The sequence below is a fragment of the Lissotriton helveticus genome, chromosome 4_1 (assembly GCF_964261635.1).
Source record: "Lissotriton helveticus chromosome 4_1, aLisHel1.1, whole genome shotgun sequence".
Lineage (NCBI taxonomy): Eukaryota > Metazoa > Chordata > Amphibia > Caudata > Salamandridae > Lissotriton > Lissotriton helveticus.
The window spans coordinates 1494638859-1494664249 of NC_136063.1; the positions used below are offsets into that span (position 1 = coordinate 1494638859).

General features: G+C 44.4%; 1 protein-coding gene across 1 annotated transcript in view; it reads right to left on the minus strand.

Moving 5' to 3' along the window:
- The window catches only part of LOC144828174 (uncharacterized), a 418953-nt gene that overhangs the window by 153906 nt on the left and 239656 nt on the right, over positions 1 to 25391 (minus strand). The window contains exons 17-18 of the mRNA XM_078686271.1: positions 23945 to 23989; positions 19185 to 19238 (exon numbers count right to left, since the gene is read on the minus strand). Of these exons, the coding sequence (XP_078542397.1) occupies positions 19185 to 19238; positions 23945 to 23989 (99 nt within the window). The remainder of the gene's footprint in view (positions 1 to 19184; positions 19239 to 23944; positions 23990 to 25391) is intronic.

A 25391-nucleotide genomic window follows, 5' to 3' on the forward strand; every position in this document is an offset into this window, starting at 1 on the left:
GCGCTCTGACACCTTCAGGTAAAGTCTGCGCTATATAAAAACGGATAAAATAAAATAAAAATAGCAGCAATTTCGAGAGGATGAAATTCTGAGTGGTTCCCCTTAGGATCCGATTTCGGACCCAGGAGCGATCTTTGCAGCAGCTGCACCTTTAGCTTGATTTCTTTGCCAGTCATATTTGTGTCGTAACTCTATTAAAGGTGCATGCTTAGCGTTTTCAAGTCATTTAAAGAAGTGTGTGTTCTTCCTCTATGAGTGAAGGGGGTGTGGTGAGGTTGCCATTTTACCTACCAAGGGATCTGAGTACAAATGCTGCCTCCCCAACTTAGCTCAGCGTCGTCTGTGAACATCGATGTGTCTATGGTGCCTCGGGAATATTGTCTACTGAAATGGGAAGTGCCTTGAGGTGATGTGGCTTCAACTCGCCTCTCGCTTTCAACCTGGGATGCAAGTATGCTGGGTGTACAAGCTAAGACATGACACTAACAGTATGTTGGTTGTACAAGCTTACACATGAAAATGTGTTTAAACTACTATGTTAAGAAGTGAGACAATACTCGGAGTGCACACTGACATGAGAGAGTGTGCAGGGCGCACACTTTAACAGGCAAAAGTGTTTTGGGGTACCTATTAACACATGAGAGTATGCTTGTTGTGCATGCTAACACATGGAAGTTTTCTGGAGTCAAGCCAACACCTTAAAGTGTGCTGTTTCTGCACAGCATCATATGAAAGAATGGTGGTGGTGCAAGCAACACATGACATCATAATAATCGAAATAGTATCCTACATGTGAGCTATTCCTGGTGTGGTATCTGCAAACAATAGATACGATCCTATTAAGGAACAAAAATGTCATTCTTAAGCATCTACTGCAAAGAATAACCACAGGAAAATGGATAGAGTAGCAGAAGGAGAGCCAACATGTGGCATGATTGAACCGTTATGTAGGAAAAAACAAACATATTGTTACCTATTGTGAACGGAAAGCATACCTGTATTCACTATATTAATAGATGCGCACTTTACGAGTAACTTTTTATAGTAGTCATCCAAGTGTCGAGCTTGGATTGTCAAAATAAAAAAGGCATTTATGTAGGGGAATATCCACCCTATATTGACACCTATGGACAAGCAAAACAACGAGATACCAGTATAAATATAATATGAAGAACAAATAAATGTAAATAAAGCTAGTACGGTAAAATAAGTGGAGCAAGCAACTTTAGCATATCCCAAATGTCACATTGTCTCCAAGAGCTGATCTAGCTCCAGCAAAGTCCAAAAGACGTAGCCAAGAGTTACATGTCATGTCTGCGCACTGAAATGCAGCACTGACACTCAAATTAGTAAAATGACAAACCGGAGCACAACAAGTGTGAACCCTCAGCAAAAGGTAATGACCCAAAGTACACCCCAGGTCCAAGTGGGTATAAGATTGCGATACAGCTGCCAGGGTTTTTTCGGGAATCTCAGATAAGTAAGCGCGCTACCTAGTGTATCCGTTGAAAGTGTTTCAATAAAGGAATGAAGATATGGTGCGTAAGAGTGAACGGAAAAAGCCCTTAACCGTTCAAAAGGAGAGTCTAACAAAAGCTCTCACAGTACATAAAGACAGCAATACTCTCGCACACAAACACAAGGTATAACATTGGTAATAAGGTAATGGTAAACATGAAAACATCTATAGCCAATAAGTAAACAGATGCAGTTTTCTGAATATATCTTTAACTTGGGTTGTTTAATTGAGTCCACAACCAGCCGACACGTGTTTCGTCGTGTGAGAATCAATCACAACGACTCTTCAGGGCTGGGAACAAAAAACATAAAGGAATGTGTCTAGAATTTCTCTAGAATTTGTCATTGAGTACAGCACATGAGAGTAGAAAACGATAGTGAATCAAGGTGACTTGTTTAAACACCTTTCCATCATAACTGTATAACTGTATGCATGAGTTACAGAATGGTGCACGTTAACTTATGTATATTATTTGCATAGGTAGAAAATGAACTGGCTACTAGTCAGTAGACCCCTCGAAGAAGATAATATCTCAGTTTCCCAGGAAAAATTGTAATTCTTGGTCGAAGTTAAGCCCGTGATCCACGCACTGAAGGCGCATGATCACATGGCTTCCTTTCGTCTTAGCGTAAGCTCTCGGTTTCCACCTCTAACATTGCAATCCTCTGTTTGTTGTCTAATTAAACCTTTTTTTGACTGAACAAGTCCTATAGGAGAATAGAGATATTAACCATACATGTAAAGTTGGATTGTTCCTTTCTTTTATCACAGTCACCCAACTCACACGATTCACTTCTATTCCATCCATGATCTATGGGGAGTAGCAGCACTGCAGAGGTGTTTAAACAAGTCACCTTGATTCACTATCGTTTTCTACTCTCATGTGCTGTACTCAATGACAAATTCTAGAGAAATTCTAGACACATTCCTTTATGTTTTTTGTTCCCAGCCCTGAAGAGTCGTTGTGATTGATTCTCACACGACGAAACACGTGTCGGCTGGTTGTGGACTCAATTAAACAACCCACGTTAAAGATATATTCATAAAACTGCATCTGTTTACTTATTGGCTATAGATGTTTTCATGTTTATCATTACCTTATTACCAATGTTATACCTTGTGTTTGTGTGCGAGAGTATTGCTGTCTTTGGGTATAAGATTGCTCCAGGCTCACTCCAGGGGGCTATGCTATGGCAATTTGTGCAGCCTGGCCAATCATATTTCAAAATAGAAAAACGGTAAAAAAGCGAGGACAGCTTGGAAAATGGCACCATGGGTCAAAGTCATCCATCTTTCAGACTCCGCCCAAAATGCAACCTACAAACAAACACGCACCCTCGGTCTAAACATATCAACACGCGCATTACTCGTCCTAAATGTACTTAATATACAGTGTTTGTCCCCATTGGTCTCTCAGCCCAGTCCCAGTGTGTCCAACCATTTAAGAAAGCATGCGCAGTCTGGCCTCCTGCCGAGGCACACACACTGGGAAAAGAGACTCCGGCACAGCAGGCGGCAAAGAACCACTTAACACAAAAAACAATAATAACAAGAAGCGCAAGCAAAAAGAAGACGGAAAGGGCGGAGCGAGTGAGTGGCCAGTCTGCTCATTTTCAAGCACTGCACTCGTGCTTGTGGCGTGCTCCTGCGCGCTCCCGCACGGTGGATGCCGCCACAAGCACGAGTGTGTGCTTCGAAACAGAGCAGAACGACGGCTAAAAGCCTACTACTATGCAGCACATGTGCACTGCGTAGGCGAGACCTAAAAGGACACACATGCACCACTTAATTAAAATTAATCATAGATATGGTAGATGTCACTTTTTGTCTAATTGACCATGTCACAAACGAAAATTGAAGGACTGCAATCACGTTCCCTCTAATGGGATTACATTTGCAAACTCTGAGAGCATTTACATGGTTTGTCAAATCCATACGCTGATAAATCGATGCTATTCACATGGCTCTCGGTGCACAATATTTTGCGCAAAAGAATAATATGTGCTCTTTGGTCTCATCAGTTAGCATGAATGCCGGACAAAGAGTAGACCTGCCTTGTGATGAAGCATATGTTGGGGTAAATACGGAAATCTGATTAATGCCATACCTATCACAAAACAATCGTCCACACCCTAATAACCTCAAGACTGTACTACTCAGTCTGTATTTGGGCCTTTTGGCCTTTTTGAGTCAGTGTCTTCAGACGATTCAAAACGCCACTGCTAGGCTGACTTTGAAGACCCCTTTTCGATCTTTGGTGTCAGGTCACTTACGTACCCTCCACTGGTTTCCGGTAAAAAAAATCCAGTTCAAAGCTCTGATCTTAGCTTTCAGAGCCTACCATCATAGGGGTCCTCTTTACCTTAGACACCACTTTAAACCCTATTTGCAGAAGAGATGTATGAGATCTAATAATCTCAAATTCCACATCCGCGCATTCACAGGGCCCCGAATAGGAGGCAGATCCTTCATCTTTCTGACAACTAAGCTGTGGAATGCTCTTCCTCTTAATTTGAGAAGTATCTCGTCTGAAGCTGCTTTTAGAAAGTCGCTAAAAACTTTTCTTTTTAATTCTTGCTAAGGCTGCCATCTGCCCTTTTCTGCCCGGTTTCTGGGTGATCCTTATGGTTAGTGCTGATATTCCTCTTCTGGGGTAGCTCTGTGCTTTATAAATGTGACTGTATTGTATAAAGTGTGACTGTACCTGAATTGCAGGAAAAGCAAACATGCACACCCAAGACATATGAAGTCTAAAAAATCATTTGCCATGGTCACAGTTGTATGCAAAAGGAAGGATCTAGTGCAAATACCCATATGGTTAGAAGATTCATTATGAGAGACAACTTGCCCCCGGAACCTTGCTTTAACAACAGCAACATGAAGTTGTCCTTCGACTAGTTGCCCAGCCTCCTGTCATATAATAGTTTTTTGACACAGGCCAACCACTTGATCTTTTGGATGCTGTGTAAGCTCATAAATAAATAAGGCCATCTCTTTATGGTTGCATTTCCTCAGTGGACCATATATGGACCCAATAAAGTACCGGCCTGAATCTATAGACTTGAGCTCGAAATCTGGTCTGACGGGGACTTAGGGGGTACCTCTCCCAGCACACAGAAGAGCTCTTATGAAATTGTTCTCACTAAGCCCCAGTATAATCGTAGAGGAGTGGCCCCATAATTCAGCATCATACATGGCTGCATTCATAACTTGGGATTTGTATATCTCAACACCTGGGAGAATTAGATACTAGAGGCCCCTCTTGGTGAATCTGAGGATGGCCACAACCCGGTGGTTTATGAAGAGTGAGTTCTTGGAGATCTGTGGGGCCCATGATCCAGAGTCATTTAAACGGATTCCAATACACTCAAATTCCTTAACCCTCTCCAATGCTTCCCTCCCCACACTGATGGTTCCTCTAGCCAACTTCCCTTTACATTAAGTAATCTGCTTCATTTTGAGTGCATTAATTTCAAGACCCTAAGACTCACAGAACAGGTTAACTGTATCGACAAGGGTTTGCAAGCCAACCCAGGTCTTAGAAAGGAAAAGAGTGTTGTCTACAAAGAAAAGGCCAGAATCCTCTGGCCTGCTAGAATTGTTTTCACAATGTATCAAAAACTCATTTGATGTATAACAGAAAATGGGTTTGGGCCAAAACACAGCCCTGGTGTACTCCCTTTCTGATGGCATTTTTCTCTGTTAGTTCACCATTACGGCCCTAATGAAACCTTGCAAAATTACCCTCATGGAGGTGCACAATGATATATAGCAAGCTGCAGGGAATTCGCAAACTAAATAGTACCTCCCATAATTTCCTTCTAAGGACCAGATCAAAGTGTCTCGAAGGTCAATAAACGTAACAAAAAGTCCCCCCACCAACATTTGGCCATCAGAAAGGGAAATACTGAGGTAACTGTGCCAGTCTCAGATATACATTCAACCTGTAGGTGGGAGAGGATTTGGTTATTGCCAATATATTTCAAAAGTTTCCCAAGGACCTGCTTGCAAGATACCTTATTCAAGTTACCTAAATGACTGATGGGTAGGTAATTAGTCGGAAGGTTGGGACTTTTTTTAAATCTTGGAACCGTCTCAGCTCCTTTCCACATAGCAGACAGCATGGTATCGGCCACAACTGTGTTAGAAATCACATTAACATAAGGCACCCATATAATTGAATCAGATCTAAAAAGAGTTAATGGAATCTGATCCAACATGGAGTCCTTACCCTGCTTCTGAAAAGAGACTACATCTGCTGCCTCGGCAAGAGTGAAAACAACTGGTGAAGATGGCAATTCAAGAATACATACAACTCCTTCCTCATTGCTATTATGCTCCAGATCGAGTTCAGGTGGGTAAAAGTAGAGATTCCCAAAGTGTGCTACCCACTCTCTTAGCTGGATAACGTCCCCACTGCCCTGACTCACTAGCTGCCAAAATATCTTAAAGTATTTATGAACAGATGCTTCTAGAAGGTTATCCAATTTGTTACTTTCCCTAATTTTCTTTAGCTGATCTTATCACAGCAATAATCTTGAGCCTAGCATATATTTGTAATGCTTTGATAAGAGTATTCTTCTCCTTCCTGCCCTGTGGTGAGAATCACCCTCTCAATCTGCCATTCCTTCAGACCTTCTTAAAGGTCTTAACAAAGAGGTCTTAGAGCCCAACAAGTGAATTAATATGCTCAGCAGTCATTGCACCACAATTCTCCCAATTGTCGAGTATTGTAGCTGTGTGGATAGCCACAGTGGCATAAATGTCCGAAACCACCTTAAGAGAGGAACAAGCAGCTTCCCACTTCACATTTCTGTGGTTATTAGTCACTTACCTGACATGCCCACAGGGCTGAATAGGTGTCAACATAACATGGAGTACTAGACCTCTCACAGTTAAAATCAGTGGATTGGTATTGCTCTCGTTCCGATGAACCAATATCATATCCTGCATGAATCTCCATATCCTAATTTTGAGAATGAGAAAATCAATGTGACTAGTGTATGTCCCTCCTCAAAAAATGGGAGCAGAAGTTGCGTTGGAATGTGAACGGCCATTACATACTCGGAGGCCGTGAGTAAGGGATAAATCCACCATTTGGAGGGCAGCCATGGAAAGATGACTTCTCATAAGAGTTGCTAATTCAGAGATTCCCCAACATACATCTTCGTCATAACACAAGCCCTGGAGAAATCCATTAAGTTTGTAACCTAAGTTTAGGTCACCTGCCACAATGACATGAGGAGTCCTAAGTGGATAGATGGAGATTCTTTCGGATTGAAACACACATAAGGTGATGGTAGGAATGCTTGCAATTTGTCTATTCACTGGCAATCGCTTAGGGTAGCATTCCAAAACATTTTTCTTTTGCTCACCATGCCACTTCAGTTTGGACCCAGCCATATGCAAATCGGCCTTGCCCCCCCCTCCTCATGAGAACAGTGCAGCCCAAAACTGCCAGACCAGGTCGTCCATGAATCAGAACACAAGCAACCCACGGCTGGTTTCGCCCTGGTTATGGGTTCATCAGCCGGGTACATCTTGGTTCCAGTGACACAGTGAGCATCAGACCCATGTCTGGATAGGACCTGGCCTTGCAGTTCGGGCTGGACTGTGCCCATGAGCAGTGGTCAAAAGCAAGTTAATCAATTTTTGAAAGGGTATTTGCACCAGAAAACAAATAGCAGGGATGCAGCATGTAGCGGGCGCACTGGGATGCTGGACCAGATTCAGACATCGGCTGCAAGTGGTGATAGAAATAACTCAAAGGGAGGTGTTATAGATACCTGCATTTCCAAAGAAGATGGCCACCTAAACAACAATTTCTGGAAAATGGCTGGGTGCCTGAAGTTAGCTAAAAACACAATCTCCTGCTAATCTCTATTTCAAGAGACCCACTCAGCTCACCCTGCGAACCATCAAAATGTCGGACGCAACAAAAGAAGGGAAATTTTCATTAATATGGAGCCAGTAAAGAACCTTGTATTTTAACAGAACCAAGTATTCAACACTATTTGGTGCCCTGCATGGAACGTTTGACAATTCTTTCACATAGGGACATGCTTCAGGTGGAAGGTTTATCTATGGGATTATGGCTCCAAATCCGGAAGGGGGCCCCTCCATGCACTTTGCAGGGGGCCCCTCTCAAGTTTAGTTAAGCCACTGCTCTAAGGTGCTAAGCTCCAATCTACCCCATCTTCCCATTCTACTTCCCTTCAATCCCTGGGACCAACCCTATCTGCTACCAAATGGGTAAGTGTGATGGAATAATTGGGCCTCAGAACCCATTTATCCACTGGCCGATTTAACGTCATACTGACACTGTCTACTACTTTGTTGTTGAAGTTCGGGAGGATCACAGCCTCTAAGCCAGGATCAGCAGGTTCGGAAAGGAGCAAAGACATGCAGCACAACAGGATTCAATTTGACGAGTTCTGCCTCAATGACCCTCAGCCTGTCATAAATAGGTTTCAATTTGGCCTCCAAAATAGAAGATATTTTTCTACATAAAAACCAATCTGTATCAAAAAGGTCTAGATCTCTACATCCAACTGCATCCTGCGTAGAGGCAGTGTAGTGTAGTCCCTATATTGCCCATACAGGATCTGCACGTTTGGATAACATAAACTGTGGGTTTGGGGGCAAACTAACTCTGAGCAACCCCACCGAGTATGGTAACCTGATTGTTTTAGCTAGTGTGGTTCTGAAAATCTGGATTCATATAATAGTTCTGGACTCGAGAATTAAAACTTCGTCGAAATATGACGAATTTGGTATCAAAAGACCGAGAATGACGAGTACATCATGTACATGTATTTTCGGCGTGTTCGAGTGACGATTTCACCTCGAAATCGTCATTTACATTCTGAACCCTTGGCTCCCATTTATATGTTGCCCTTTACATAGGCCTTAATCCAGTTGAATTTGATTCCACAAGGACACATACTCCTTAATCGACTTTTCCCTGACCTCAGTACAAGTTGGAACCATTGCCCCAGGCCGAACTCGTTAGGTCAGTTCCCTCCCAGTGGCCAAGCAAGATAGCATCTAGGCTCAAAAAACCATAAAACCATTTCAGCGCGCACACCTGCCATATCTCGCTCACATCTATCTCCACTCTTTTGCTTCACTTACTTTATGGTGGGGAGGTGCCCGTTTTTATTAGGAGTCCGGTGTTATCTGATGAAATGTTGGGCCTTGCCAAATGATTTGTTGCCGGCAGCACGAAGTGAAATATGGACATGTCATCATGACTCTGCTTTTTCTTTGAACCAGAATATGTTAACTATTTACTTTACAACCAAGAATGTTTTGCCTAGGGCCTAGAATCGTGTATAAAAAGAGAAGCCTGACTTTGTAAAAGTGTGCAGTCTCCTGAGAATATACCCCCGTTGTACTTCTAGGACACTTGTTACCTTGGTTGTAGCCAATAAACTAATCTTTGACTTCACCTAGAAGACTCTGAGTTTCTGTCGGTCTGAATCAGGAAGAACCCGAGGTCTCTGGGTGTTGATTCCCTGGCACCGCTTGGTTACCGGTTCTGTGCCGGTCTTTAAAAACCCAGTACCTCAGTTGGCGCCCAACGTTTGGGGCGATTCCAGTGGTACCAGTCAGCCAGAAGATCGTGAGGAGCTTCGTGTGGAAATTCCGGAGGACGGCCAACCACCTCATCGACCCCTGCATGTCGACGTGGTCTGAAGGTCTTTGCTGCGAGGTTCCCTGCTTCCCGACGGCTACAAGGACTGCTGCCCTGGCTATCGTCCTGATTTTGGACCCTTGAAGTTTTTGGTAGAGCGAAACACTGAGACGAGTCTTCTGGTGACGTCATCGATATTTTCAGTTAAGTATAAGTGGAGCGTCTCCCAGTCCTTAGTTGGACTTATTTTGTGGTATCTTTGGGATACAAAAGGTTTTGTATTGGTACTTGCAAGCACCATAACCGAAGGACTCGTGTATTCACGAGAAATATCGTAATCGATAAATCCTTTGAAGTTTGGAACTAGACTAGAGAGCGAGGATGCCTAGTCTTAGACTTGGGAATTTGTTTTGTCTTGGTAATAATAGGGACTCCCGACTGGAGGACTCATGTCCGGTTCCTCCAGTTGGAACTCCGACTTACGAGCTATATGTAAAACATGGGGTAGGCCCCATCACTTACAACGAAGTATGGATTAAATACACTAGAAAAGATGGTATTCTAAAATGGCCCCAATATGGTAGCTTTGATTCTGAAATCATAGACAACCTTGAAGTTAAACTCTTTAAAAAGAAAACCCGGCCGGCGATGTTTGACTCTTTCCGCTTATGGCGTAAAGAAGCCAAACAAAAAGAAATTAAATTAGCTAAGAAAAATAAGAGAGAAGGGGGACTTTCAGTAATGCAAGCTGCTGTGCAGTTTAAAGATAATGAGGAAGAGCAGATGAATGAGCAGTTGCACAGGCAACGTAAAATGGCAATAGATAAATGTTATCCAGTTTTACCGTCTCTTCAGCAAGAGGCAGCAAAAGAGCGTGAAAGAGACCCATTAATGTCGCAATTATTAAATTCACCACCCCCTATGCGCAGAATGCCACAGCACCCCCGCAACCTTTAGTTGCGCAAACTACGCCTCCTGCTCCTCAACAGCACTCACCAGCTGTTCTTCAGCTGGCTCCTACTTCTTCGGTGCAGCCTTCTCCAGGCCCACCGACCACTTTTGTTTCACCTGTGTTTTCTACAATTTTGCCTACTGCACTTTTCACGTCTCCTAATGCTCCCTCTACGATTTTGCCTAGTACCCCCTCTATTTCCCCTGATACCTCTTCTGCTATCTCTACCCCCGCCTTATCTCACCCCGTCTTTCCATCCGTTTGTCCTTCAGTTTCACCTTCTATTCGGCAGAAAATGGCCAGCACTGTTACTAACTTTCTTTTACCTCTGTTCGAGTCGCCTGCTACGACCCCTAACATAGGAAGAAGACAGTTGCGAAGTCAACTGCCTGATTATCAAGAGAGAGATTCACTGAATAGTTTAGCTCGGAAATGGGTCATGGACACTGCAAGATATGATGTACAGTCTGTTATGGAAGTCTTCCATCAATGGGAAGCAGCGACCCAGAGATATGTTTTTGAACAGATGTGTGTTTTCCTTTGCGAGGACTTAAAAGACCACGATCAGGAATGCATCCCACAAGAGATGTGTCGTGTACGGTTTAAGTTTGGAGAGGGTATGATTGTAGGTCCCGAAGTGGAAAAAGCACTTGAAATGTTGTTATCATATCGAAGTAAGGGAAACAGTTCTGGGTCACCATCGGAATCTAGTGCATCTAGTAGGAAAAAGGCACGGCAATACCCTATGAGAGAAGTTCCCCCACAATGGAGAGAGGGTGACACGACTGCTGTCCCACCTATTCTGCCACACTTTCAGCGTGTATGGGTACATGTCCCATGGAAGCGAGCTGAAGTTTTAGCACTCAAACAAACATTACCAGATCCGCGTACAAATCCTGCAGGGTACTATAAAGAATTGTCACAAACTGCTGGGTCATGTATAATGAATTTAGCCGATATCGACATGTTATTTGGGAATGTTGTTCCACAGCCTTTATGGGGTAAAATTCGTCATGTAGATCATGACCAGGAATTAGGTGATACATGGGCTAATATTACTGCTGCAGATGCCCGACAAGTTGGTGGTGCCAAGCCTGAGCCTTTGATAGCAGAACTCCCTGGTAAAATAGTAGATTACATGAAAACGATAATGCCTGCAATACGCGTAAATTGGGATAAGTTGTCTGCATGCAAGCAAAAGAAGGAAGAAACTGTTTCAGATTTCTTCACCAGATTTGAAGAAACATTCATTGACAACAGCGGTCAAGATATGACCACAGAAGGTGGTCAGAGATTATTTGTTGATAAATTCGTGCACAATCTGCTTCCAGAATTGTGTAAAAAATTAAAAGATTCGGAAAGTTCTTGGGCAGTCTCATCTTCAGCGCAGATATTGGCTACTGCACAATATTACGAAAATAGAGACAAAGATGAGAAAGATAAAGTAGAAAAGAAAACTAGAGAACTAAAAACGAAGGTTTTGCTACAGCAAGCCTATCCGCCACGTGGTGGTGGTCATCAAAATAATGGTCAGAATCACTACCAAAATACTTTTCAGCAGCCTCAACAGTATCAGAGAAACTCGCAAAGATTCGATTACACTCAACCCCGTGTAGGCCCCAACCAGTGTTTATATTGCAAACAAGAGGGTCATTACAGGTATAATTGTCCTGCCCTGTCACAACGTGCAAATGGTGTTTCTGGTGTTAGAGGTCGTGGCAGTCAGCAAGCGCCTAGAGGTAGAGGGCGTGGAAACGCCCCTCAGGACACACGTCCCCTTCCACCACAAAACTCTATGAACAGGTTCGATCAGCAAAATAACGTATCTGACAGGACAACTCAATACTACGTTGATGAGTATTACACAGAAAACGAGCAGTGGGAGAATGATGATTGCTAGGACAGCCATAGACAAAGAGAGGGAGTTGTTTCAGTTCCAGTAGATCAGAGTGGACCTTACGTTGAGGTGATTACATCAGGTGTGTCAGAACCTTTTCTGTTGGATACTGGTGCTACAAAGAGTTCTATTATGCACTCCAAACTCCCTGGCGCACCTTTGTCTGGCGAAATGAACGTTTCTGTAGGTTTTTCTGGCGCCCCAGTTAGAAATCCGATTTCTGACCCTTTATCTCTTTCTGTTGGTCCTTGTGAATTCGAAGCACCCCTTATTCTGACAACAGGTTGTGGTGAAAATTTGCTAGGATTAGATTTGCTAAAAAGATTGTATGTGACTTTGTACTGTTCTCCTTCAGGAGTACAACTTACTTTAGGCAAGAAAGTGGTTTCTCCTATGTATTTGTCGAGAGATGCACTTCCAGTGGAATTGTCACTTCTCCCAGATATTCTTTGGGCTACTGGTCCTAATGATGTAGGTCTTTTAGAAATTCCACCATATGTTGTAACATTGAAGTCGAATGTCAAAATGCCACGAATTCCCCAATACAGAATATCTAATGAGGGTGAAAAAGCTTTGCTAGCGATTGTTTACGAATTGATTGAAAAGGATGTGATTGAGGAAACACGAGGCAATGTTTGCAATAGTCCTGTTCTGCCTGTTTTAAAAAGAAACGACCCTTCTCAGCCACCTGTGTACAGATTCGTGATTGATCTTCGAGAAATAAATAAGATAGTTGTGCCACAATTTCCAGTTGTCCCCGACATTACCACATTATTAACTATGATTCCAGCTTCTGCTTCGTGGTTTTCGGTGATGGACCTAAAGAATGCTTTCTTCAGCATTCCAATTGCTGAGGAGAGCAGGGATATTTTTTCCTTCAGTTTAGGAGGTCGAAGCTTCCGCTTTAAACGCGCTCCTCAAGGCTACTGTGAAAGCCCCTCAATATACAGTCAAGCTCTGAAAGCACAGCTTGACACGATTGTTTTGCCTAAAGGTGCCACTCTTGTACAATATGTGGACGATTTGCTCATTGCTGCAGATACTGAGAAAATTTGTAAAAAGGCCACATTGACATTATTGCGTCATCTATGTGATCTGCATCACAAGGTGTCACTTTCCAAGCTTCAATATTGCCGACAAGAAGTGACCTACTTAGGTCATCTCTTATCGAAGGAGGGAAGGAAACTGACCCCAGAAAGAATTCAGGCTATAGCGAAATTGAGTGTGCCAAGAACACAGAGAGAAGTACGTGCTTTCTTGGGCATTACATCGTACTGTAGACAGTGGATTCCAAATTTTTCGTTATTGGCCAAACCCTTGGTGGCATTAACGTGTAAAAATACACCCAATCCCATTCCTTGGTCTGAAGAGTGTCAGAAAAGTTTTCTCGAATTACGCACAGCATTATGTTCGGCCCCTGTGTTAGGTACCCCCAACTACAGTAAGCCTTTCACATTGTATGTCCACGAGAAGGAGGGCTGTGCATTGTCTGTGCTGACTCAGTTATTCGGAGATAGACAGCGGCCATGCGCCTATTTTTCGTCAACTTTGGATCCGGTAGCACGAGCATTGCCAAGTTGTTTAAGGGCCACAGCAGCAGCAGCTGTTTCTATTCGACAGTCTGCTGGTCTAGTAATGAATAATACACTAATCGTGATGGTCCCGCATGCAGTAGACACATTGTTAAATAGGACCAAGACACAGCACTTAACTAGTGCTCGACTGTCCAGCTATGAATTGACGCTGCTAGCGAGCCATGTGCATATAAAAAGGTGCAGTACCTTAAATCTAGCCACGTTGTTACCAATTGCAGAAGAATCAGATGCTTCAGAACAGCACGATTGTTTTCTTAGAACAGAGGAAGAGACGAAAGGGAGAGTTGATTTATTTGACACTCCTCTTGCTGAATGTGAGGGCACATTATGGGTAGATGGTTCATGCTTTAAGCTCCCAAATGGGAACGTGACTACAGCATATGCTGTCACAACTTTGCACACAGTCGTTGAAACTGCGCGAATACCACATGGTTCAGCTCAAGCCGCAGAACTAGTCGCACTTACGAGAGCATGTGTATTGTCTAGAGGAATGAGAGTGACTGTCTACACTGATAGTCAGTATGCGTTTGGAGTGGCTCACAGTTTTGGACGATTGTGGAGAGAACGTGGATTCCTGACCTCGCATGGAGCTAAAATTCAGCATGGCCAGTTAGTGAATGAGCTTCTTGAATCACTGACCTTGCCCCTGCAAATAGCGATTGTGAAATGTAGTGCTCACAAGAAAGTGACTGATGATGTTGGCCGAGGAAATGCATTTGCTGATGAGACCGCTAAGGAAACTGCAGGGAATGTGATGAGCCGAATGTATGTTGCAAGCCCTGGAAAATGGACTGGTGAGGTTGGAATATGTGAGGACACGATAGAGAGTGTGAAGTCCATCCAAACTGAGGCCACAGAGAAAGAGTTAAGCATGTGGAGAGAAAGTACAGGGAGAATGGATGCAAATGGTTGTTGGATTGAATTGACAGAGCATCAGAGATGGTTGTTACCCGATGCATATGTGCTTGCAGTGGTTACAATGGCTCATGGAATGGCTCATATCAGCGCGAAAGGGATTTGCGAGTTGTTGGCCCCAGTGTGGAAGAATTCAGGGATTCCCAAGTGTGCAGAGAATGTTGTCAAGAATTGCATGGTATGTCTGAAACACAATCCTGGTAGGGGAACCCCAACCCAGCTGGTCATTTTGCACCTCCTACGTATCCGTTCGAGGTTTTGCAGCTAGATTTCATACATATGGAGAGGTGCAACAACTTAAAATACGTGCTCGTTGTTGTTTGTGCCTTCTCAAGATGGGTAGAAGCCTATCCCCTAAAAGACAATACTGCCTTGTCCACAGCCAAAGCCCTTGTAAAAGAGTACTTCCCCAGGTTCGGAATGCCGAGAATGGTCTGGTCTGACAACGGAAGTGAATTTGTGGGTCATGTGGTGAAAAGAGTGTGTGAAGGGCTAGGCATTAGGCAGAAGTTCCACGCTGCAAATCACCCCCAATCAGCTGGATTAGTAGAATGTTACAATGGCACGCTTAAACTTAAATTGGTCAAAATCCAAGCGAGCACAGGTCTTAAATGGCCTGACGCTCTACCCTTAGCACTCCTATCCACCAGAATGACTGTGCATTCGCGAGTGAAACTCAGCCCGTACGAAATCGTCTTTGGCCGGCCAGCCAACATATGGGGAGTGCCTAGGCCCACGAAGTTCAGCGAGCTGCAACCCCCTATTTTGCTTGATTATTTGTATGAATTGATGGCTAAATTGCGTGTCTTACATCAACAGGTCCACAACACCCTGCCTCCGGTCTCTGAGACTCCAGGTCACTCCATTGTCCCTGGATCCTGGATCCTCGTAAAGAACTTTCAAAGGACAAAGAACGACCAGCCCAGGTGGACCGGGCCGTACCTCGTTCTTCTTTCCACGAGGTCAGCAGTTCGAGTGGAGGGGAAGGCCAACTGGATCCACGGGGTCCATTGCAAGAGAATCCCTTCACCTCCGCCACATGACCAATGGGTCCAGAAAGGTGGCACTGACTCAGAGCGCACAACTGATGGCCGTGTAAAAGAAACTAACGCAGATTGTGAAAGCGAGAACATTTTTCAAGAAACTGTGCCACCACCAGAACAATTGAACTCTTTGGAGCCTGAACTGCTGTTTCAGGACCAGACAGTACCAGGAAAAAGACGCTACAATTTGCGACCGAGAAAAACAGACTAATTAAAAGTGATTCCTTTTTATGATCTGAGACCAAAACCTATGGACTAATAAACGTATCTTTTTCCCCAAATCCTATTTTTGAAGGTGCAGATCTCCCATCTAGGTAACTTGCTTATTTTTGTTTTTCGAACCGCCATCCGGGTTCCGCTGCTAGGGCCGCGATTGGTTAAAGTCTTCGGAAGTGCAGCCAACGACGTTAGGTCGGTGGTTCTGGTCGGTCCAAGGGAGTTGCCCTAGACTGACAGAAGCACTCCTTAGCAGAATCAACCACCTCGTCGCGGGCAGCACCTTAGAGAGGATGGAGTTTCCTGATGTGGAGAGACCTGCTAAACAAATGAACTTTAAGCAGAGACTTTTTAACACGATGACGAAGAAAAGTTTTATAATATTGTGTATTTTTATGCTATCCAGCGTAATGATCTTTTTGATAAGTTATGTTTTATTCACTTTTCATGTAACATTTGCGCCCACTACATCACCCATACCTCCTCCTACTGTTTCCTCTCATTCTTTCCACCCTCTGCCTGACCACGAATCCAATAGAAGGTTAGAATTCATTAATAACTCCTTCGTTCAGTTATTACACCAACACCAACTTGTAATGAACACAACTAACTGTTGGGTGTGTGGTCTCATGCCTCACACAACGGATAAAGGTATCCCCTATTTGGTCCTGCCATTTAGTCACAATGGTTCAGTATGGGCATATAGGACAATGTTCATATATGCACGAGAATTCCAACCCCTACGTTCTGTAAAAGACAACCTCAAGACTAGCGCCCTAGTCAAAGGTATAGTTGACATGATCAAGGAAGTAACTACTTATGAAGATACCCCGGATGATGAGATACTTGCATATGTAGGTTGGAACGTGACCGGATATGGCACTACATTAAGTGAGAAACAGCAAGCCAAAAGATCATCCCCTATCTGGATCGTACCTCATCAAGGTCACCTGTGTCTGCAAGGTATTGGCAAGAATCCCAGAGCTCAGCTAGGGAAGAGTATCTGTACAGAAACGTATGTTTTTGGATCTCAAACTTCCCCTGCGTTTTTAGCCGCTAAGGGTACTTATTTCATCTGCCATGATAGAGCCTATACATGGTTGCCCCCTGACTTCTCGGGCTCATGTTTTGTTTCATTCCTGTTACCTCCCACCTACACAGCAGCGGCGGATTACCATCGGACAAGGGTAGTTAGAGGTGTTTTGAATAAAGAAGACACTGCAGGTCAAGAATTTGGGGACTTTGCAAAGGGTTTTCTGCCGTTCTGGGGATCCATGGCTAACAGTAGAAACATAAGGCAATTAACAAGGGTAGTTGAATCCACCATGATTGAAACTGCTGGTGCCCTTAGTAACCTGACTGCTGAGCTCCAGTCGGATCGACTTATGACCCTTCAGAACCGGGTCGCTTTGGATGTAATACTTGCGGACCGAGGTGGAGTATGCAAATTGATCCAGTCTAGTTGTTGCATTTTCATCCCAGATAATGCTCCAACTGTGTACAGGGCCATCTCCAAATTACATAAGATTTCTGAATCTATGTACAATGTTCATATATGCACGAGAATTCCAACCCCTACGTTCTGTAAAAGACAACCTCAAGACTAGCGCCCTAGTCAAAGGTATAGTTGACATGATCAAGGAAGTAACTACTTATGAAGATACCCCGGATGATGAGATACTTGCATATGTAGGTTGGAACGTGACCGGATATGGCACTACATTAAGTGAGAAACAGCAAGCCAAAAGATCATCCCATGTGGATAAAGGAGATTGGTCGTTAATGGGATGGTTCTGGGAACTGATATCTGCCTGGGGATGGAAAATTCTGATGGTCATTGGGATGGTCTTAGCCATTCTTTTCCTGTTCTGTCTATGCATACAGTGTGCTCCTGCAATATGTGGCCTCTGTGTTACATCATGTGTAAGGAAGCCTGTGTCAAGAGATGAACTAAGCACTAGAATGATGTTACAGCAACATCTCAATGGCTTTACAAATATCGATCTGGACTCAGACTAACACGAGGATAGATTAATTGCCTATGTAAGGGCAAAAGGAGGGTTTGTGGTTCTGAAAATCTGGATTCATATAATAGTTCTGGACTCGAGAATTAAAACTTCGTCGAAATATGACGAATTTGGTATCAAAAGACCGAGAATGACGAGTACATCATGTACATGTATTTTCGGCGTGTTCGAGTGACGATTTCACCTCGAAATCGTCATTTACATTCTGAACCCTTGGCTCCCATTTATATGTTGCCCTTTACATAGGCCTTAATCCAGTTGAATTTGATTCCACAAGGACACATACTCCTTAATCGACTTTTCCCTGACCTCAGTACAAGTTGGAACCATTGCCCCAGGCCGAACTCGTTAGGTCAGTTCCCTCCCAGTGGCCAAGCAAGATAGCATCTAGGCTCAACAAACCATAAAACCATTTCAGCGCGCACACCTGCCATATCTCGCTCACATCTATCTCCACTCTTTTGCTTCACTTACTTTATGGTGGGGAGGTGCCCGTTTTTATTAGGGTTCCGGTGTTATCTGATGAAATGTTGGGCCTTGCCAAATGATTTGTTGCCGGCAGCACGAAGTGAAATATGGACATGTCATCATGACTCTGCTTTTTCTTTGAACCAGAATATGTTAACTATTTACTTTACAACCAAGAATGTTTTGCCTAGGGCCTAGAATCGTGTATAAAAAGAGAAGCCTGACTTTGTAAAAGTGTGCAGTCTCCTGAGAATATACCCCCGTTGTACTTCTAGGACACTTGTTACCTTGGTTGCAGCCAATAAACTAATCTTTGACTTCACCTAGAAGACTCTGAGTTTCTGTCGGTCTGAATCAGGAAGAACCCGAGGTCTCTGGGTGTTGATTCCCTGGCACCGCTGGGTTACCGGTTCTGTGCCGGTCTTTAAAAACCCAGTACCTCACTAGCTCAAAGTGCTACTAGAATCTCCTCTTATCGGGGAGAGAATAGTTTCTGGCAACCTTAGAACATGACAACCCTGGGCCCCCTTGTCTTCTTGATATTTCTCCCAACTACCCAAGAACCTTCCATGTTTATGGGGACATCCTCTGGATTTGTACATAGGGATTTCTAGAATATGACATCTATCCATACTTCATCTCCACTGGGAATGGGTCAGGCTCGGGTGTGTTTGTTTCCTCCTACTCTGAACTATATCACAATTCCCTAATGTGTGACCCAATCTTAAAAGAGTCTTTTCTTCCCCTGTGGATCCTTCGTAATCAACTATGTTAATGCAAAATCTTATACCTCATTGATGTCCTAAAAGTGTTCTAGAACTTTACAAACTCTCCATTATTCTATGCGCCTTGACCATTTTTGTCTAGCTATCTACACATATCACATGTGCTTCCAGTTAAGGAAAACAGCACTTACCTTTGGACCTGGACTTCCACTTGAACCTTTGTGCCCTGGGTTTCCTCTTTCACCCTGAAAAGCACAGGCATTAGGTAATATAATGGACATCATGCATAGTTTAAAGTGGGAAAAGTAATTCATAGCTAAGCCCCTACCCCCCCCCCCCCACCACCATGGGGCCAACACTTTCCCCAGTGCTGCTTAATTTGGAGTGGGAACAGTACATTTACAACCTCAGGGTAAAATTCTTGAGACAGGCCATTAGGCCCTGAGAAGAAAATACTCAACTGTGTATTTATGTCGAATAAGCGTGGTTTTTTAATGTGTTTTTGTCTAACATTCTGTGATGTGTTTTATGAAAACTAATTATTGTATATAGTTTTGAGTAAACTTAAACAATAAAGTATACAACTACTACTCACATATATAGCAATATCTTTTGCTGTTGCCCAAAGGGATTGGATGAGTTTTCTTTACAACACTGTGAGGAATGGCAACTTGAGAATGTTGATTTTAAGTAACAACCTAGAAAAAGTGTTTGCTCATGGTTGCAGTGAGAGGTCGGAATAAAACAGGGATTCGCCTTTTCTCCTCTTTGTCTCCTGTTTTATCACAGAGCATGTGCTAAGAGTTATCCAGACGTTTCCATTTTCTTTCCACCTTTCTTCAAATTTATTGAAACTCTACATGTTACCTGTACTATCGCTTGCTTTGGGGGTGGGATAATTATTTTGATTGAGTGGAAGATAGAATGGGGAACTGTTTTACCGTGACTTCCAGGGGACAGTTCAGTTTCTGTGGGTCTTCTATATAATTGCTTATTAACAATGTTACAATAGGAAATGACCAGTAGTCCGTAGAGCTCTGGCACCCGTGAACTCTAACCAACGATCTGCCACATCAATCTGGCTCCAGACGCACTTGCAACACGCAAACAATCTCACTGCCATAGCTCTGGCCCGCGACAAGGACTCGGGCGCAGTGACAGAGAACCCATACCTGGCAGACGACTGAGGCCTGGCTGGCCTCCCTGACGTCCGGAGACAGCGGCACAGGGCACTGGGCGTGGCTGCGTGCGCTGCCACCAACGCAAGGATGTGGTTGAGGTCTGCAGCCCGCCTGGTGTCTGGTGAAGCCCGCGACAGGCGGAGGGCGTGACAATCCTCCAGGCAGTGGAGCTGGGCAGCGGAGGACCCCGGCCATTCGATTGCCACAAGAAGTGCCAGGTGAGGGTTCCCTGAGGACCAGTGGCTGTAACTTTGGGGCCTAGACCCGGGGCGGCTGGTATCGATAGACAGCTGGGCGGGCCCGCTGGAGAGGTGCCCCAATTCCAATCCTTTCTTTTACCCTCGCCCTCAGTGGATGCGGCCCGGGCACCCCCTCCCTTGGCACGGGCCTTCCCTCATCGGAGAGGGGAGCGGCCCTTCATCGTTTCGGCACTAAGGAGCTTCGTGGGTGCCTGGGGCCGAAGATCACTTTTGGTAGTTGTCTGTGGCGGCTGCTCGATACCGGGGGCACAAGATAGCTGGAGTTTGCCTTCTTGGAGATTTGCACCGGTGGAGGATTAGACTGAACCCTCACCAACCGTCCGCCCATGGCTGTATTGGTTAATGCGCAAGGGGTGCGGTCAAGGCAGTGTATATCGTTCCTGGGCTCTCATCACCCATCCCTAGAGGGGTCTTGTTTGTCGGTGCCCCGGAGTTGTCTCTAATTTGCCTGGATTACCTCCGGTGCACGGTGTCTGGCTCCATCTGGGGTGGGGCCCCCGTGGTTCTTGATTCTCCGTTACAGAATCAGAGCAGCTCCTCCAAAATATCCGCATACCAGCCCTCACAGCGGAAGTAAGAGATGCGCTTGACAGTGCACTCACGGATGACGAACTGCCGCAAGCGATCCGTGCATACTGGCAAGGCATCAGGTCCTAATAGATTGCCAATCGAGCTGTACAAATTAAAACCGGACGCTATTGCTCCCCACCTGTGCAATATGTTCAATGAGAGCCAAGAAAAGAGACTTCTGTCCTACGACCAGCGTGTAGCAACTCCGGTGATGATATACAAGGACGGTAAGCCCAAGAATCACTGCTCTTCCTATAGGCCCATCTCCCTGTTAAATGCAGAACCCAAAATCCAAGCTAAGGTGCTGGCAAATCGCCTTGTACAAGTAATCTGTAACCTCATACACCCTGACCAATCGGGTTTCATGCCTCACTGTAATAAGGAGCTAATCCTACTGTGCCTCCATGGCGTCCTGGGCAAAATTGACACCATTCAAGAGGCGGCGGTTTCGCTGGGTGCCTCGATGGCGTTTGATACGCTAGAGTGGTCTTATCTCTTTGTGGTCCTGACTAAGCTGGTCTTCGGCCCTGGTTTCATTGGCTGGGTGCGGCTCTTGTATTCTGAGCCCCTGGCGCAGTTATTTGTCAACAACAAAAAGTCAGTGATCTTTGGTCTGAGCCTGGGAACCCGTCAGGGGTGTCCTCTTTTGCCTCTCCTTTTTGACCTGTCCTTGGAGCCCCTGGCGGCGTAGATCTGTTAGAGTCCTTCAATTGGAGGGCTCAGGTGGAAAGCGGGATGGGAGGATCACACCTCACTCTATGCAGTTGATATCCTCCTATTTTTAGCCTCCCCAAAGTTCTCCCTACGAGTTGTCCTTGACATTTTTACTGTCTTTGGGAGGTACTATGGTTATAGAATTAACTGGAGTAAGTCTCTTCTGTACGTTCTCAGCAGGGACCCCCCCTTCCCCGCGACTGTCCCATGCAAATAGCAAGTGAGGGTTTCTGCTATTTGGGCATCTTTATCGCGACTGACCCGGGCTCCAATATGAACGTAATCTACTCCCCCCACTAGTGAGGCTCAAACGTGATGTCGCCGTTTGGAAGCAACTTCCGCTCTCGCTCCTAGGGAGGACGGCGTTATTCAAAATGATGTCACTGCCACGCTTCCTATATGCCCTACAGAATTCCCTTGATTTGTTGTGGGAGGGTAGGCTTTGGATTGCGCCACAGAAGTTAGTCCTGGGTTGGTACGATGGGGGTATCGCTCTACCCGGCATAAAGCGATGCTACTGGGCCGAACACCTGGCGGCCATAAATCACTGTGTATATAAACCTGGAGATGATCCTGCCTACAGGATGGACAATTGGCTATTTCCTGTGGTACGTAGTACAGAGCCTTGTACTCCAGGCCACACCGGTATCACCTTACATGCCCGACTAATCATGCGGGGGTGGTGGGGCATATGGCGAGCAAGAGCCTGGGTTTGGATGGGAAACTCTCTCTAGCAACTCCCTTGTGGGACTCAGAAAAGCTGGGCACATTGTGCACCACCAAGGGGTTCGACAAGTGGGATCTGATCAGGATCTCTACTGTTGGAGTCCTGTGGAAAAACAGGGAGGTGGTATCATTTGCAGATTTGCAGCAAATCCACGAACTTGCGGACTCAGAGTACTTCCGATACCTGTAAGTTAGACACGCACTACAGTCGAATCTACTCAATGACACCTCCCTCTCGGATGCCTCGCTACTAAAGGACAGCCTACTAGATGGCTACTTACCAGATGGGGTTATATCTCCGACATAGAAAAAAATGATCAACAACACACCGGATCCCCTGATACTCCTGAGATAGCGTTGGGAGGGAGATTGGCTCGAGATAGATGCTGAGGAGTGACAGGAGGCTCTGGCCTCCCCAAAGGAGGTTGCCGTCACTTCTAGATTACGTCTGGTACAGTTAAAGATCCTCCACAGGATATTTGTTTCCGGACCAACACTGGTTAAAATGGGTAGGATGGATGAGGATGATTGTAGGCGCGGATGTGGACAGAATGGCTCATTTATGCACATAATTTGGGAGTGCCCCCTCAATCAGTCCTATTTGTCAAGAGTGCTTGAATGTATGAGTCGGGCGTCAGGAGTAGTCATACGGCCAGAGGCAAAATGATGCCTCTTGAATATCTGGGAGCCCACCGACCTCAACAGTAGAGATAAGATATGGCTTATGCTGGGCAAAATGATAGCTAAGCGGAAGTCATGGGGGCAATGGAGCCAGCCGGGATGAACTCCTGGAAAAACGACATTGACTGGTGCATGTTCAGAGAAAAAACTGTGTATCTCTCCTGTGGATGTCCCAGAAAATGGTCATCCATCTGGAACAAATGGAATAACTATTGTGAATGTCTCTGTGCTCCCCCAGGACCCTGTTTCAGATGACGAACCTATGCCATAATCCCTGGTGTCACTCAATGTAATTTGTATGTTTGTACCCATGTATGCTCTAAGACTCCAAAAATGTATGTCCTTATTTCCAATGCCCTGTACTGTCAACTTCTTGGATGGTTAAAAAAAAGAAATATAAAAAAAAAACAATGTTACAATAATAATAACCCGAAGAAAGACAACAGGTATCTCTGTTCATCTAAGATACAAACAAGAATTTCTGAAGGGGGTGATTGTACCAAGAGTTTAGCCTTATGTTTCTGCGGACCTGGGTGCAGGGCGGGGAAATGGCCCTGATTTTACACAACATTTTTATTGTGGGTTTTTTCATTCTTGACAGCAATATTGTGGACAGAGCATTTATTAAATCTCTGCTCTGTAGTGGGAAAACTTTCAGGTAATGACCATGCAGAGGTGAAGGTAGTAGTGATCACAGTAAATATCCTGTACATGACTGAGCATGTAGCAGGTCGAAATGTTGGCTAATAGATACAACTAAAAGACATACAATATCATAAAGGAAAAAGCTCACTCTTTAAAGGCAGTATTTGGTTTTACCTTCATTCCCTGTGATCCAAGGGGGCCAGGTGGTCCCCGAAAGCCCTGCAATAAAGGAGACAATCATTTCCATACTTGGCAAGGCATTTTTATATTACATAGTGCTGACAAACTACATTTTTTAACTCTAACTATGATCAACTAATCTGCAGCCTGTATACATCTACAAGTACCAAATTATTTGAGAAATTATTCCTCATTTTCTGTGGGCTTTACACTCAACTAAATAAAATCCCAGGCCTTTATTATACATAAGCTGATCATGGTGCCCCCAGGAGTTTTTAGTGATGCGTCCATTTTGGAATTGGCCCTTTTTGCAGGGTCAATCCAGAACTTTTTGCCTTCCTCCTGTATTTTTTCAGACTTCTTGTTGGTGGTTTTTGGACTCTGGGCACTGTATCACTGCACACTTGTTGGAAGTATTAGTGACACGCTCTGCTGTTGCTTAAAGTTCTTCTTTTTATCACAGTAGAGATGGCCTAATCTGGTGGTCGTAGAGGACACAGGTCAATGCACACTCTCTCTGTTTGGTTCTTCATGGTGACATGCAGTGCACTCTAAGTTGATTGCATGACTATTCTTTGGTGTAACGCACAGCACGTTCTATTGATTGCGTGACTCCGTAGGGTGCGCTCTCCGGTTTGGAGCTTTATATAGTCAAATAGTGTAAAGTTATTCAGCAATGGCTAATATGAATCTACTCTCACCTCAGCCATGTATGATAACTTAGGGAGAATCTACTTTAAAATGGGAGGAGTGGAACAATTACTTTGTTACTTATATTTTCACAATTGACAATGATGACCTGTCTCCTGTAAGGAAGAACGATATATAATTACATTGCCTTGGTCATGGAGGTTTGAGAACATATAATCGCATGGAGAAGAAACCCTGTTCAGGAGATGAGAGGCATGTCTTAGCTGACCTTGATGCATATTTTACACCCATTATTTGCAAAGTGATCAATCAATACAATTTTTACCATAGGAAACAGAGAAACAATGCAAAAATTGAGGAGTTTGTAGCAGCATTAAGAACATTGGCTCTTGCTTGCAGATTTGGAGGGTTGGAGGATGAGTTAGTCAGTGACCAGATTATAATGCACTGTAAAAATCCATCTTTACAGGATAGACTCCAAGTGTGCAAAACTTTTGTTACAGAGGACAAAAAAGAGGATGGGGGAGCATGATCAAAATAGTACAAAAGAAACTTAATAAAGTAACGGCGCATGAGGGTAGTACCAAACAGAAACAGAAATCTAATTCCAATGCTAGAATGGGGGATTTTAAGGGTAAATGTTACCATTGCGAAAGTTCCACTCATTTTGCACATGAAAGAAGGTGACCTACCTTAGGTCAAAATGGCCCAAAGTGCGGTATTGTGGGCCATTATGCAATGGTATATCGCAGGTCAAAAGTATTTAAGTGAGTAGTGGAAGAGTATGAAC